Source organism: Erythrolamprus reginae, chromosome 3, assembly GCF_031021105.1.
Source record: "Erythrolamprus reginae isolate rEryReg1 chromosome 3, rEryReg1.hap1, whole genome shotgun sequence".
NCBI classification, from domain to species: Eukaryota; Metazoa; Chordata; class Lepidosauria; order Squamata; family Dipsadidae; genus Erythrolamprus; species Erythrolamprus reginae.
In genome coordinates, this window is record NC_091952.1 from 52,836,934 (window position 1) to 52,853,358 (window position 16,425).

The window sequence follows — 16,425 nt, forward strand, 5'->3', positions numbered from 1 at the left end:
CAAAATGGGCAGCAATGGAGTCTGGTTTTGTGTGTGTGTGTGTGTGTGTAACTTTTGCAAAGCGCTGCCTTCATCTTTTGGCGCGAAGGAAAAGGCGGCAGCTACGTCGGCGCTCCCGCCGTTGTTTTCCTTTTGTTCTTCGCAGTTCAGCGCAGCCGCTGCTTGCTTGCTTTTTCCCCCCCCTTTCCCCACGAGCCCTCGAAGCAGCCTTTTAAAATCACCCTTGCTGCTTTCTTTTATATTTCCTCCACCCACAGGTGATGATGCAGACGCCGAATGGCTCCTCCTCCTTCCCCTTTACCCTCCCTCCCCCTCTTTCTCTCTTCCACTGGAAGGACTAAGCTCCCCTTAGCCAGTCAGCCTGCCCTTATTTAATTTGGAGTGTGATTTTGCTATTTTTAGCTTCTGGATTTTCTCCAGTAAGATTTAGAGGAGGCTATTTTTCCCCCCTCTTACTTTTTTTTCAATTTTGCAAGTGATTTTGACCCAGCTTCCTTCCTCCTGGAACATTTTTTTTAAAAAAAAAAATAATATAAATAAGAGGGGGGCCTGCCTGCTTGTACGCTGTTTCCCTCTTTTTTTTTTCCACTGCAAGTCTCCCTGCCTTCTGCTTCAGATCTGCGATTGCAACCATCAAGCCACCAGAAGGGGGGATTATTTTCATCTCACTACCACACACAAGGGAAAAAACCCATATACAGATTCGCGAATAAGAGTAATTGTAAGTTGGTGATTTCTTCTTTTTTTTAAAAAAAAAGTTGCGTTAATGTTATTTTTTAATTTTTACCTTTGCGGAATTTAGGAGCGGGTTTTGCAAAGTCATTTCAGTTTGCAAAAAAAAATTATTGTATCTGTGCTCGGAATTTACAATAGGAAGCAAGTAAGGCATGCGGAATAAAATATACTCTCCAGCCTTTTATTCTCAGCGTGCAGGCAAGTAAGAGAAGAAGGGTTATTATATTGGGAGGGAAGGGAGGTCTTAGCAGAGCTCACTGGGTTGGGGAAGGCGGAATGGCCTTGTAATTTGTATGGTTGTGTTTTTTTCTCAAGCACTTCGGCGTTTTAATGTTAAATTCTAGTGCATTTGATCCGGATTTTATTCAGGGTGGGAAAACTGATGGATGTTTTTCTACAGACCGTGGGTCCGATGGGTAGAATTCCTTTCCTCTTTATTTTATTTTTATTTTTTTAACGCCGGAGTAGGTAGCGGTTAGAAACTGCTTTGCTTATTGCAAGTTGCTCCTCATCTGCGAGACTCCCATAACACTGGAGCTCGGTCGGGTTTCTCTGCCCCCCCCCTTTCCTCTCTTTCTCGAGATCCTCACAAATACATGCATGTTGGGGCTGTGTTCATTTTCAAATCGCGCGACATTACTTTCGTGCACTTATTAATTTTTTCAGTGGGTTTCTTCCAATAGACATGCAGATCTGGAAAAGAAAAATGTGTGTGCGTATGTGTGTGTGCAAATAGCAGGTGCATTGGGTTTTCTAGAAACACCCCCTTCCGCTCTTTTAAAGGGGAAGATGCCAGAGCTTTCGTTTTCTTTTAAAGGAAATTGGTATAATCTGAGCTACAGCTTTTCAAATGTTGAAAGGATTGGTAAATATGATTTACTTCATTTATTAGTAAAACCTGTGTATCGGTCTTGGCTTACATATTTTGAGCAACATTTTGGGCTGGGTTTTTTTGGGGGGGAATCCCTTATGTATATTTAGTTTCAAGTGAGGTGCAGCTACTGGTTTTGAATGTTTGTTTGTTTGTTTTTCATTAAAGGCTCTGATGTAGGCAGATTCAAATTCCAGTCTTGATGTGGTGAATTGCTCAATTTGAAAACATTGGAGAACTAACTTAAATGAAAAATGGGTTCAGGCATGAAAGTAATGCACCTAGCCAGCTTGTTATTAGTGCTTGACTAACTGATGTTGGCAGAATTGGAGAAATGTCTTGAAGAGGCACCCCAACCTAATTAATGGTTGGAAGGGAGAGCTTGTGTATTTTCTCTTTCTACTGATCAGGGAGAGATAGTTTTAGTGGAAAAAGGAGGAGAATGGGGTGTGGAACTTGCCCCAAAGGTGTTCTCTTATGTAAAGCTGCTTGCTAACTTCAAAAAAATGTTATTTACCATTTTTCCTCTTCACAAAGAGGATCATACTAAATAAATAATAATAATAATACTCTCCCTCCCCCACAAATCAACGCCTTGTGGGACTGAACATTTGGGCCCTGCAGGACAGCTCTTCAAAAGTTTCCCATTCTGTTGTTAACCTTCCTGTGTGGCCCTCCAGCCTCCCTTATCACTTCCTTTTGTTATGTGCACTTCAAGTGGGGCTGGCTGTTTTTAATAGCCATCTTCTGGGGCTTCAAAAGAATCCCCCTGGAATGTTCCATTAAGGGATCTCCCAAGCCAGCTCTATTTTCAAACAAGCACTTCAAATTTGCGATTTGGTGTTTATTGTGTTTTCCTCCAGCATATTGTAAGCAAACCCCAAGCCTTTGCCCAGAAGGTGCCTCAGCTCCTGGGAGGACGCTGTTGCTTGGATTTAGGCCAGCCATTTTGGATTGAGCAACCTGTTGTCTTTCAAAATTTAATTTGCTATTAATCAGATAGAAGCAAACAGTTGTGGCGCAAGCAGGGTGTGGGATGGGAACATAGAAGGAGAATTGGCAGATTTCTGAGGAGAAAAATAACCCCAGAGGATTGCTGTGTCTAAGGGTGATAGGTTGTGACTGCTGGCATTCAACTTTATTTTGAGGAATGGGTCATTTTTGGCCTAGTAGCTGCCTAGAATAATATGCAGTGATGGAGGAATACTCCATAAGCATTTTCCTTTTTTCCATACATCCATGGATTTTCAATCTTCCGCAGCATTCATTATTTTAGGTTGTAGACTACAGATGATTTACATTTTCTTGCATTCATTTAAAACTGGAAATTAACTTTCATTGTTCTAGCATAATGTTGGTTTTCCTGGTTTCTTCATGTTGGAATAAGACTTTCCAAAATCTGAATCAATTGTTTGTCAATTTGGACAGTACAGGTAATCATTGACTTTACAATAGTTCATTTAGTTACCATTTGAAGTTAACAATAGCACTGAAAAAGTGACATGACTATTTTTTCACAATTATGACCGTTTATGATTTACATTCAGATGTTTGACAACGGGTTCATATTTATGACTTGCTGTGTCCCAAGATTATGTGGTCATCTTTTATGATTTTCTGACAAGTAAAGTCAATGGGGAAACCAAATTCACTTAACAACTGCGGTGATTCACTTAACAAATGTGGCAAGAAAATAATGAAGTGGGGCAAAATTCATTTAGACAAAGCTTTCACTTAGCAACAGAAATTTTGGCCTCAATTGTGATTGTCTTCCTGTACAAGGGAAGTGAATGGAGATGATTCTTGCCCTTCACTGCTTTCTCCATCAGCAGATGCAAAAAGCGTTCAGTCATAGCAAGCGCCTGCAAAAAATGTAAGTTGTTGTTAAGTATTTGGAGCCTCATCAAAATTAATCATCTCCAAAAATCCTGAAATCTGTAAAACTGCAAGAATAATATATTAATTTATACATAATTACCATAATGTTTATTTTGGCATTTTGTCACAAATCATAAACCATTATTTAACATGTATAGATCAGATGACTTGTTGAACAGATCTAGCCTGTTCTACAAATCTGGTTTAAAACAAACTATAACTTAATGCACTGTGTAGACATAATCATTGAATTAGACAAATAAGCTAGCAAACAGTTCATGAAAAATAGCAAATTCCTAAGAGAAATGGTAAACATCCTTGTAATAATGGTCTGTGTAAAATACAGAGTTTTGATTGGTTGTGTTTCAATATCATTCTATTGATTGTTAGAAGATACCCTTCCCAAATTGGGAATTGCTATTGTAAATCTAAAAATTATCTATTAGGTTGATCAAAGTGCTGTGATAATAAGTCACATAGTCTCTCTCTTTGATCTAAAGGTTTTAGTCCAATTTTAGTTGGATCATTGCCTAAATGAAATTTTTAGACATTAATTAGAGGTAGCTTGCTATAGTGATTAAGATACTCACTTTGAAATCTGAGTTCTGGTCCTGCCTAAAGCATGAAAGCCTGTTGAGTGGCTTTGGGCCAGTCACTCAGTCCAACCACCTCACAGAGCTGTTTTTGTGGGGAAAATAGGAGGAAAAAGGAGTATAAGACACAGCTTTTTACTTCCCAGAAGAGGGTGAAAACTTAGGTGTGTCTTATACACTGAATGTAGCTCCATCCAGCCACCACCAGCCTTTGGTCTCTGCCTCCCAGCAATTTACCTCCTTGCAGCAAACAGTGCAGAATCTGATTAGCACAAACAACTGATTATCAGCTTTCCGACCTTGAGCTGATTTGAGGCTGGGAGCTGGCTGCCAGGTGCTAAACTGAAAGTGAAATTAGCGGCAAGAAGGCTGGGAGGTAGTTGACAATATTGGATTGCTGAAACTGGATGCAAGAAGTCAATAACAATAAATGTCTATAGAACATTCAAATGATTAGACTTATTTTTTTTACAAAAAACCAGTTTTATTGTTGTTCTCGATAACATAACAAAATGAAGAAGCTTTTTAAAATAAATGCTTGATCTGAAGAAGCCCAGTGCTATTGTATCTTCTTTTAAATAGCAGAGAATACTTCCAGAAAGCCACCTCAATTTTAAAGATCTGTAAAAGTATAATCTGAAATGTAACAGTGTCCTGTTTTAGTATTAAGATAAGACAGCTGAGTTAAACCCTGACTTAGTCATCTTTGAAGTATATCTATTTAAATAATTGGGAGCAGTTAGTGTGACTACATATAAAAAAACTTTCTGGAATTAATTAAAATGTGCCATAATGTTCATTTCTCCAATTCTTTGCTATTTCTATGGGTCAGACACCTATGCACAGAAATACACAAACGGTGTATATCTGTGCTGTTTGCTGGGAGACAAATTGCTGGGAGGCAGAGGTCTTTTCCTTGTTTCCTTCCCCCAAAGTAAGTTGCATCTTATAATACAGTGCAACTTATACTCCAAAAATATGGTATGTATATTTCCTGGTGTGAGTTACTTATAAAATAATAAAGGCAGGATAAAAAAACTAATAAAATAAACCTTAATGTTTTCATACAGAAATGTTGATTTTAACAGACAATTTAGAGGATTAATGTATGTATATATCCAGATGTCAGTTAAATCCAAATTTACATCATCTGTTGCAAATGATGTAAATTTGTATTAATCACATAGACCTGTGATGGCGAACCTATGACACGTGTGGCAAAAGTGGCTTTTCAGGATTCTGGAGCACCACCCAGCTGGTCTTCATGAACATGGTTGCTGCAAAAACTGAAAGAACAGTCATCCGGTGCATGTACACTGGCTCGGAAGATGATCTTCCTGTTTCCGGTGTGCGCATGTGTGCTGGCCACTTGGCCTGGTATCTGGCATGCATGTGTCCGAAGAACAGCTCTTGTGCCCAAAGACGCAGAGACAGGATCCCGGTTGTTGTTTTCTAAGGGAGCAGATCTATCAGCCCAGAATGGACAGTTGGGTCTTCCCTCCTTCCCTGCCTGAGCAGGCTTCTTGCGTGACGCCAGCCCTCCAATCCACAGTGACGTGCGTTTGCAGGCCAGATTACCTAGCCAGCTCGGGCACCCCAGAAGAGAAGCAGCAGCAGCGCTGCTTCTTCTCAGTGGTGGACGAGGACAGCGGTTCTCCGCCAGAATCCCAGTTTCAAGCGGCAGAGTGAGAATCACTGGAAAGGGGGGGGATTTCTCCTCCAGCATCCCAGGCTTAAGTGAGAAATCCCCCCACCTTCCAGACACCAAGAACAAGCAGCCATGCCCCTGCATCTGTCATGAGGCTGTGCTGCGATTCTCACTCTGCCACTTGCAGCCAGGATTCTGGAGGCAAACCGCTATCCTCCCCCACCATTGAAAAGAAGCTGGGAGTCCCACAGGGTCGGAGCTCAGCCTGAGAGAGATTTCACAGAGGCAAAAGATTTCTCTCTGGCCGCAACCCCAAGTGCTTTGGACTCCCTTTCCAAGCCAGTCCTCAGCAAAGCCCAGGTTGCGCAGGGGTAAGGGGGTGGGGGAGAGGAGCTCATCCCGGGCCAGGCGACATGTGAGGTTCTCCTGCTGCGGGGCTCACGCGACGCAACTCTGGTTGGTCTCCTCCTCCTCCCTCCCCTGCGTGGCGGTGTTATGGCTTCTTTTTTTAAAAAAGTGTTTCCTGTTTATTGGTTACAGTGAATTATTGACTTGCACACTTAAAATGGATTTTAAAAAAACCTATGTTGCCGGGTCCCTCCCTTCAAACACCCGCCCTCTGCTCTGCTTGGGGAAGCTCATCCCAGGGCCTGGTGAGGGCCGAGCTATTCACTTTGGGCTCCCAATACAGCCACTGGATGTTCTCCTGTGGCGCCTTCCGCTTGCTCATCGCGGCAGGCCCCTCGACGTTCCTAGCTCTCTTGGCACAGGAGGGGCAGGGGGAGGGGGGAGAGAGGGCAGTGTTATGGCCTCTTGCAGTTCCATTGCTTGCAGATCAGCGCAGACAATGGGAGGAGTCGTGAAACTTTGGAAGGGGGGGTGTTGTCTCGGCCAAAGGGAAAAAAGGTAAAAGGGGTTGGAGCCAAGTGCTTGGCAGCATTTCTCTTCCCCACCTTGCTTTCCCCCAACACGCCCAGGATCCAGCCCCCTCAGCGCACACACACACACCCCGTTTTGGAGCCAATAGAAACTGCTCCGGTATGATCTCTCCTTTATTTCTTTATTGGCCAAATGTGATTGGACACACAAGGGAGGAGAGAGAAATAAATGAGAGAGTGAAGGGGGAGAGAGAGGGAGAGGACACAGAAATGAGAGAGGCCTGGAAGGAGAGAATGAGAGAGAAGGAAAAGAGGGAAAACAGAGAAAGAAGTGGAGAGAAAGAAAGAAAAAGGAAAGAGAGGGAGGGAAAGAGAGAAGTAGAGAGGAAGGAAGGAAGAAATGAATGGAGGGACAGAGGAAGGAAGGATTGTTTGGGGGGGGGGGATTTTTTTCTTAATTTTTCTTTTCACATTCAAACAACACAGTGTACCATCTAATTTTCCATGAATAAAATGCTGCATTTTGTTACTAACTAATATCAATCATCAAAAAAGTTGCAAAAGTTTTTTTTCTAATTTTGTCATCCAGTTACATTCATTTTCTTTTAATTAAATTCCCTCCTTAATGTTCCTTCAAAAAGTACACCAATTATATTTCTAACTTATTAACCATTATGCCAAAGTGCTTCCTTCTTTCTTTATACATTTTTTTATAAGCCAAGAAAACCTTGTGTAGCCAATCAGATGTTAACAAAAGAAAATTAAAAACAAAACATAAACATATAGGAATTTTAATGTCAGGCCCAACATTCAGACTTCTTCCCCCCCTCTAAATAGTATGTTCCCATTTTGTTTTTTTACTTTAAAATAAGGTATGTGCAGTGTGCATAGGGATTTGTTCATATTTTATTTTAATAGTCCGGCCCTCCAACAGTCTGAGGGATAGTGAACTGGCCCCCCTATGTAAAAAGTTTGGGGACCCTTGGTATAAAGCATAATCCCTAAAAGTGAAAGGCTATACGCCAAGCTCGAGTTTGAATGGTATAAATAGAGTTACAATGCATATACATTGCAATGTATAAATTGCACAGTAATATTCTCAGAACAAGCATAATGTTCAATTAATATGTCAAACTTCATCAAGCTAGTGTCTTCTACAGATACTAGACTGCAATTTCTGTCATTCCCAGCAAGCTGTCTGAAGTTACACATCTGGATGACACCAGATGTGAAAGAACACATCATAACTTCAAAAAGAGTTTCATAGCATAATAAAGCTATTACCTTTCACCAATGAATTGCTCATGCATCCTGTTTATGAGATCTCACAATTTGTGTTATTTTAAATTATTTTTCTGTTCTCCTCTTCTGTGTGTGTGTGAGTGAGTGTACACATTCATATTTATTGATGATGATTTATTTATTTACTGAATTGATAAGTCTTACCAACTTATCAACTCAAACAATATGGTTTTCTGATGATGCCATGAACGGGTTTTTCCTTCTATGGTCTATTTTTGGTGTGATGGAAATTTGAATTAAAACTTGGATTGATAAAAATATTGTCTCAATACAGATTATACATTTGGTTAATAACTTGGTGAGTCTTGTTGCTTTTACATCTTCAATCATTGTGTCAGGGTTCCAAGTAACACATTCCTGACACATTGTGCATGAGAGTTTTCCAGTGTTCAGAACTCTATGGAATTGACAACCTTTTTGATTTTTCTCAGTCTATCCTGACAGGTTTTTAGAAGGGAAAAGTACAATATTTCTTGAAAATGTGTTGATCCAGTATGTTGTTATGTCCTGAATTGGTACATTAATATACTTTCTAGTTCGTGAGGTGAAGGCAACAATATGCATGCAAGGTAGTTTCTAGAATTGAGATTCTAGCTTGCCTGGAGTAGCATTTCTTACTCATGAGGAGTAAGACTGCTTTTGCCCAAAGTCTTGCTGCAACAACATAGTGAGAACAGAAAAAGTAGAGGTAAATTTGGGGAAATGTTACACCCTGAATAAAATACAATCTTAGTGGAATAAATTGTTCTGCTAGATGGTATGAATGAATGAGAATGAGATGAGATAGTATAGAAAAAGTAATTAGGCCATTGAGAGACTCAAGAATAATTGAGAACAATGTTGTATACTCAATATCAGTTTAGAAAAGGGTCTGCTTTGCATTTGTGAATTGTTTATTTTTACATATTACAAAGGATTGTTTATAATGAAAATTGAGAAAAATATACATTTGTCTTCTGAATATAGGGCGGCCATTTCTTAATAAAGTCAAAGATTCATGGGGAAAATTGAGACAAGAGAAAAAGAAGTGGAAGAGGTCACTGAAATAGGATGACTTCTGGGATGAAACTCAAGGCATGGTATGCTAGAAAGAATATTTGAGAGGCATACATAGAATGAAAGTGATAAGTCAAAGATTGGAGTTGAAATGTTCTTGGTGTCCAAAAAAACACTAATGAATGGAAATAAATGCTGTGAGAATCTTAGACTGAGAAAACTGTAAGTCATAGCTGGTGTCACTAAAGAAACATATATGGAAGTGGTTCACATGTGTGAAACCAGCACCTGTGTCTGATATCTGGAAGAATGCCATAATATTCTCCCTCAGAAAAAGAAAGATAACAAAATTGAATGCTAAAACAACAAGGCGAAGCGGGCCTAGGAACAAGTTTGACAGAATTCTGACTCAAGGAAGAGGAGAATATAGTGCAGTTACATGCTGGCTGCAGCCTATCTTTATTCGTCAACATATTGTTGAAAAAGAAAAAGTCTATGAGTTTGTTTGGAGAAAACCTATGATTAAGTAAATTTGAATTATGGGATATTTTGCAAGAGTGTGTTGAAAGTTGGTTTACAGAATGCAGTGAGCATTTATACAGCTGAAGTAAGATCTGTGTGAAAATAAATAAAATGCCTAATCAGCATTTCAGCATTATGCAAGTGGTAAGGATGTCTCTTTATTATTTAATGTTTGTGGTGATGTTAAAATTATGTTGATTGAGCATGTGAATTTGTATACTTTGAATGTATGTATACAGTGCCTTGCTGACTGAGACGTTGATTTGCAGCAAATGCTAAATTGTACAGTGCAAATGCAATGAGTTTTGATGTGAAAGTTAATAATCTCAAAAATAAAGGTTTTTTTACAGAGAAAATGAGATGCATGGTTGTAAGTTATATGACAAAAAATTTAAAAAAATAGATGTTATGCATCATATTAAATCATTTATTGAAAATGGGGATATGGAGAAATTTTAAAACATTAGTCGAAAGATAATAGGTTATTTTTGATCTATAGTGAAGAATGAATGTTCCCCCCTCAAAAAGCAAAAATGGCTGTGAATGACAGCTTGCTTTTTTGCCCATTTATTTGTAGGGAGTAGAGAGCTGGATATGTGAAGAGGAAAATAATAATCACTTGAATACAGTGGAACAGGATACTTAAGTGTGTGGCTGCATAAAAAAAGAGATGGGTTCAAGAATGAATGATGAGTGATGGATGATTATATTGAATTCAAAAGTGAGTGACCAGTATGAAAATGTATAGTGGTTTGAACATGCAGAGAGTAAATGAGGATTGAATTACAAAACAAATATACGAAGTACAAACAAATGGCTTGAGAGGAAGGGGAAGACCAAGAAAGTTATGTTTGGGTGGAGCTGATGAGGTCTGAAAAACAAAAAGCAATATATGAATCAGTGTGTGGGAGAGGCAGGGGTGGTTTTCAAGGATAGGAAAGTATGTTGAGTATAGTGAATAGAGTTAGTGAAACAATTTTAGCTATGCTTTTTTCTGTTCATGTTAGTTTAATTTCTTCAGCCTGCTCTTTCTTCTTCTGCAAAATTTTATTCTACCACAAAAGGGAATAATGTTTATATATGTAGAAAAAATATTGTTGGGAGTATAAGACGCACTTCCTCCCCTAAAAGAGGGTGGAAATATAGGTGCATCTTACACATCAAATACAGCCATTTTTGGCCTCCCGAAGCCCTGACCTGCTCGCTCCATTTTTGTGAAAAATGGGTCTGTCATGTGTCTGGGTCGATGCAGCCAGGGAGCATGGGGTTGGACTAGATGTCCTTCCAGTCTTTGCTGTGCTGTTTCAATGCATCTCTGAAACTGTCTAGTGCCAGCTAGGTTTGTGGTCCTCCCTCCCTCTTTCCTTCCTTTCTCCCTCCCTCCTTTCTTTCGTTCTTTCTTTCTTTCTTTTTTTGTGGGAAGCAACCCCCCCCCCGCAAATAAAATATTACCCATAATAAAAGTCTCAGAGAAAAATAAGGAAAAATCAAGCTGTTAACAAAACAACTTGCCTGAAGCTCATTCCACATTCCTGCCCAATAGAGATAATGAACATATAGAAAGTGGAAGGCTGACGTTTGGCGCCATTCACACAAGCAGGCAAAGAGATCCCTAAAAAATCCATTCAAGACAGGATATTTTGAAATTTCCCAATGACAAGATTTCGCAGCTAACAAAACACAGTAGTAGAATCAGAAAAAACAGTCCCACACTCAAGACCCACCATAGGATGAAAGTCATTTAGCCACAACGGGAATCCACCCAAACCCTTTTAGAAACACAAAGCCCATATTGCACAAATCCCAAAGCTTCAAAAACTTAGAACCATATCAGAATCTTTCCTTTCATCCACTGCTGAATGTCACTTCTCTTCTGCAATTAAAAACCTTCTTCCTAGCAGCTTCGGAAGGCTTTTCAATTTAAAGCAGGATTCTCTAAAGTTTGGAGGAATTCTCTAAACAGAATTCCTCAGCCACCCACGCCCACCCCGTCACATGACCATGCCCTCCTGAAGCCACGCCCATCTGACCTCCAAGCCACGGTTACAAAATAAGCCATGTCCACAGAAGCAGTAGGGGGAAAAAATCACATTTCACCCCTGGTGCGGAGGGTTTGGGAGGCCTGCAGAAGAGTGCTCCTGGGGGCCAAAATCTCTTCAAAACCTTGGTGTATCTTAAACACCAGTGCATCTTACAGTGTTTATGTGAAGATATATTAATGGCTTCAGAATGTAGTTTGTGATGGTGGCTTTTTAATCTTAGGTGAATAGATCTATTTATGTCATACATAAGGAATTTATTGGCTGCGTGCATCTTTCTCAGTACCTCTTTGCAACCACAAATTGAATGGGACCATTTTTTACCTTTTTTTATTTTTATTGATTTAAAGAATAAAACACTTATTTTCTTTCTTTCTTTTTTCTTTCTTTCTTTCTTTCTTTCTTTTTGGACCCCACTAAACCCTCAAATATGGGCATGAAAAATCTGGCTGTGCATTTCCCAGTGATAATACAACATTACTGATGCTTCATGTTACAGAAAAAGCAGGATTGATACCAAGATTGAAAAAGAGTGGCCTCTTTTAATCCTTGCTGAAATCTTTGGCATAGGGACCATAATTTCATAGCAGTTCCTAAAAGACCACTACTCAGTCCTAAAAAAATTTATTCCAAAGTACGAGGGTTGTCCAGAAAGTAATGCACCACATTTTTTTCTCAGCCTACATTTAATGGCACGAATGTGAAACTTTAGATATACATTATTTGAATTGTCAGGAGTGTTTGTGTAAATTTTGCGTTTCTTCAGACAGCGTAGCTGCAGCAGTGTTTTGAAATGGCGGCTGTAAGTGATGTACGTTACAAGCAGCGTGTCGTCATTGAATTTCTCACTGCGGAGAAAGAAACTGTTGAGAACATTCACAAACGCTTGTGTACAGTTTATGGAGAATCTGCAGTCGACAGAAGTACGGTTAGTCGCTGGGCACAGAGGGTGAGTTCATTAGAAGACGGTTCAGAAGAGCTCCAAGATTTGCTAAGGTAAGATCATGGTCACTGTGTTTTGGGACTATGAGGGTGTCATACTCATTGATGTGATGCCAAGAAGCAGCACCATTAATTCTGAAGCTTATGTGAAGACATTAACCAAACTCAAGAAGTGCTTCCAGCAACTTCAGTGCCATAACAACCCAGGTGAATGTTTGATTCAACATGATAACGCTCGGCCTCACACAAGTTTGAGGACTTCGGAACACATCACTAAACAGGGTTGGACAGTATTACCCCATCCACCCTACAGCCCTGACCTAGCTCCCTCAAACTTCCATTAAAGGATGCCATTCGCGGAAGACATTTTGAGGATGACAAAGAGGTGATTTACACAGTGCAGAAATGGCTTCCTGACCAGAACAAGAAGTGGTACCGACAGGGCATACATGCCTTTGTGTTTCGCTGGAGGAAGTCCATAGAACGGGATAGAGATTACATGGAGAAATAGGGAGTGTAGAAGAAACATATTTTTTTCCTGTACATAAGTTTCATTGTGTTCAATAAATAATTGTTGAAGAAAAAAATGGTGCATTACTTTTTGGCCGATCCTTGTAAATCCACATAAATTCAGTACATTCAACTGTATGGTAAGCGTTTCTAAATATTATTTATAGGTGTCTGGCTCTTTTTAAAAAGGGTATGACTCACTTCCATAATTGAGTATAAGTCAAATTTTGTTTTAAAAAAAGACTAGTGCTTCTCTGTGTTCAAAGTTCATAAATCTGTCTGGAGTATGTATTTTTAAACAATGTTCCTAGAAATATCTACATCCTGCAGGCAGCTAATTCCAAGTCTAAAAAAAAATCTCCTTTGGTCATCTCATAAAAACTCATAAATTTGTTTTCTTGGCTGAGTTTGTTTTATTTTATTGTTTTATTAACTTTTTATTAGAAAAAGTTATCCTTTCTCAACTATTTGAATTTATAAGCTTTGGAAAAAAATATTTAGATAATATTGTAATCTAAAAAATGTAGTCCTTTTAAACTGTATTTACATTTAGGAATAAGTATAAAAGCAAGCTTTTGCTGCTGGCAATATTTGTAAATAATAAAGCTGTATTCTTCAGATCTTTGCTTGTGGGAAGCTTCTAGATGTCTATTTCTAATTGTCAGTGCCACGGACTAAACTTCTAATGGTGTACCTAAGAGAAGGGGAAAGCACATTTTTTGGATCCCGGGCCACATTTGGAAATTAAGTGCAAATTGTGGCAATGCTAAGAAAATGTCTGTCATGGGATGGGAAGGCAGGCATGTACAAAGGCAATCCATGTACATGGTGGGATTAGCTGGTCACCAAAACACAATTTGCCAGAAGGAAAATTAGTGGAGTTACTCACTCACTAATCCCCCATAATATAATACCACTTCAGCTTATTTTTTCATGATAGGTAAGATTCACCCCTCTTTGTTATCTTTCTATGAATATATAATCTGTATGGGCCACCAAAATGTTATTGAAATTGAAGAAGAGGTTTTTAGAGCATCCTTTTTCCCTCTGTATTTATTTTTATTTAAGGATGTCTAAGCCAACTTTAAAGGCAAGAAGATAGCCTGGCAGGCACCAAGGGACATGGATGCAAACAAAATTCTAAATTAATGTGAGGAGAAAAATTTCTGACATCCAAAGGCATTAACACATTGATTTGCTTTTTAAAGAAAATATGTTACAATGGCTTAGGACCAGACTACATGGTTAGGACCAGACTACCTAAGGGACCAACTTCTGCCTCATGCATCCCAGCGGCTGGTTAGGTCCCACAGAGTTGGCCTTCTCCAGGTTCCGTCAGCCAGACAATGTCATCCGGCAAGGCCTAGGGGACGAGCCTGGCGGCCCCAGGCCTCTGGAATGAACTCCCTCCAGAGATGCGTACCACCCCCTCCCTCCTAGTCTTTCATAAAACTAAAGACCTACCTCTGCTGGTTGGCATGGGAACCATGATGTTGTGAATGATTGAATTGGATGAATGGGGATGACTGCTCAAGGGTTTTTTAGAATTTTTATTAAATTTGTATATGTCTTTTAAAAAAATAATTAGATTTCTTCACATATGTTGGCTACATTTACAATGTTGTACGCCACTCTGAGTCACTTCGAGAAGGGTGACATTATTGAGCCGGGGTGGCTCAGCAGGTAGAGCGCTGTACTGCAGGCCACTGAAGCTGACTGTAGATCTGAAGGTCAGCGGTTCAAATCTCATCACCGGCTCAAGGTTGACTCAGCCTTCCATCTTTCCGAGATGGGTAAAATGAGGACCCAGATTGTGGGGGCAATAGGCTGGCTCTGTTAAAAAGTGCTATTGCTAACATGTTGTAAGCCGCCCTGAGTCTAAGGAGAAGGGCGGCATAAAAATCAAATAAATAAATATAAATATATAATATAAATATATAAAAGTCAAATAAACTTTTAAGACTTGTGGACTTTAATTCCCAGCATAAGTAGCTGGAGAATTCTGGGAGTTGAAGCCCACAAATCATAAAGTTTGAAGATCTCTGGTTTACATTATCATATATTAACCCTGGCTCATTTTAGTCAAAATCCTTTGTGGGTTTTCTGATAAGATGCTCTCAGTTCCTACCAACAACTAGGAGGAAAAAAATCTACAAACCAGCATTTCATTGAACCTCTCTCTGTGTTAGAATGCACAGAAAAAAGTTGAGGACTTCTCTTTTCTCTTCAGGGCCAACAAAGAAAATGTTGGGGTGATATGCTATGGTTGCCAAAAGGCACCTAGTTTTAGGGAAATGGTTTGGTCAAACATGTTCAATGTGAATCTTTTAGAACTGGGGACAAGGTGGTCTCTGGTATTTCAAGCTGATACATTGGTACAGTGATCCCTCGAGTATCGCGAGGGTTACGTTCCAAGACCTCTCGCGATAATCGATTTTTCGCGATATAGTGGTGCGGAAGTAAAAACACCATCTGTGCATGCGCGCCCTTTTTTCAATGGCCGCGCATGCGCAGATGGTGGAGCCGGTGGCTGGGGAGGTGGATTCGCCGCCCCCACCAGCCCTTCCTGCTCTGGGTCAGAGCCGCGGAAACCTTCGGCTCACCGAGGCTGCGTCTGACCCCTTCATTTGTATTGCAGCGAAGGAGGCGAAGCAAGGCTCCAAGCTCGCCTGCCGCCGCCACCGCTACGCCTCTGCCGCCTCAGCCACCCCCTCTGCTCTGCAGGGACCTCGCATGCCACGATCTCCCTCTCTTGCCCTCCCCGCGCTTCTCCTCGGCGGCGGCCAAGCGGCAGGCTTAATGGGAGACCAAAGGCGAAAAAAGAAAAGAAAAAAAAATCCCCAAAAGAGGCAGGCACAAAGCGGGGGCACAAGGGGAGCTGCCCGGCAGAGGTTGCTTTTTTTTCTTCTCGTGGGCAAGTGGAGGGGGGGAGAGAGAAGGAAAGAGAGAGATGAGAGAGGGAGGAAGAGAGTGTGAGAGAGGAAGAAAGAGAGAGAGAAATGATAGAAAAAAGGGGAGAAAAAAGAGAAATGAGAAAATGATTGAAGCAGAGAATGACAGGAAAGAAAGAGAAAGAGACAGAGAAGTGACTCTTGGTGATGACGTATGACGTCATCGGGTGGGAAAAACCGTGGTATAGCAAAAAAAAACGTGGAGTATTTTTTAATTAATATTTTTTGAAAAATCGTGGTGTAGCGTTTCGCGAAGATCGAGATCGCGAAGATCGAGGGATCACTGTATTTATTGTGGGGGGAGTTGCTTCCTATTGACTCCCCCTGCTGATGGGTCACCATGGAAACAGCTCAGTGGGTAGTCTACCCTTTTATGGCCTTGTTTCTGATAGATTCTGACAAGTTGCAGACAGTTTCAAGAAGTAAGATATTGCTGTGTGTGATTGGAAAAGTAGCTAAGAGCAGAACAATACAAAATTACAGGAGGTGGCACATTGACGTTCTCATTTTTATCTTAAAGCAGAAATTTTGGTTGAGTAGTGCTACATGAATAAGATTTA

At 40.2% G+C, this 16,425-nt stretch overlaps 1 protein-coding gene across 1 annotated transcript in view; it reads left to right on the forward strand.

The window, feature by feature from the left end:
* Positions 1-251: 251 nt before the first annotated feature.
* The window catches only part of HMGA1 (high mobility group AT-hook 1), a 47,429-nt gene continuing 31,255 nt past the window's right edge, over positions 252-16,425 (forward strand). Inside the window, exons 1-2 of the mRNA XM_070745275.1 lie at positions 252-721; positions 12,229-12,458. Coding sequence (XP_070601376.1) covers positions 12,256-12,458 — 203 coding nt within the window. The 5' untranslated portion in view covers positions 252-721; positions 12,229-12,255. The remainder of the gene's footprint in view (positions 722-12,228; positions 12,459-16,425) is intronic.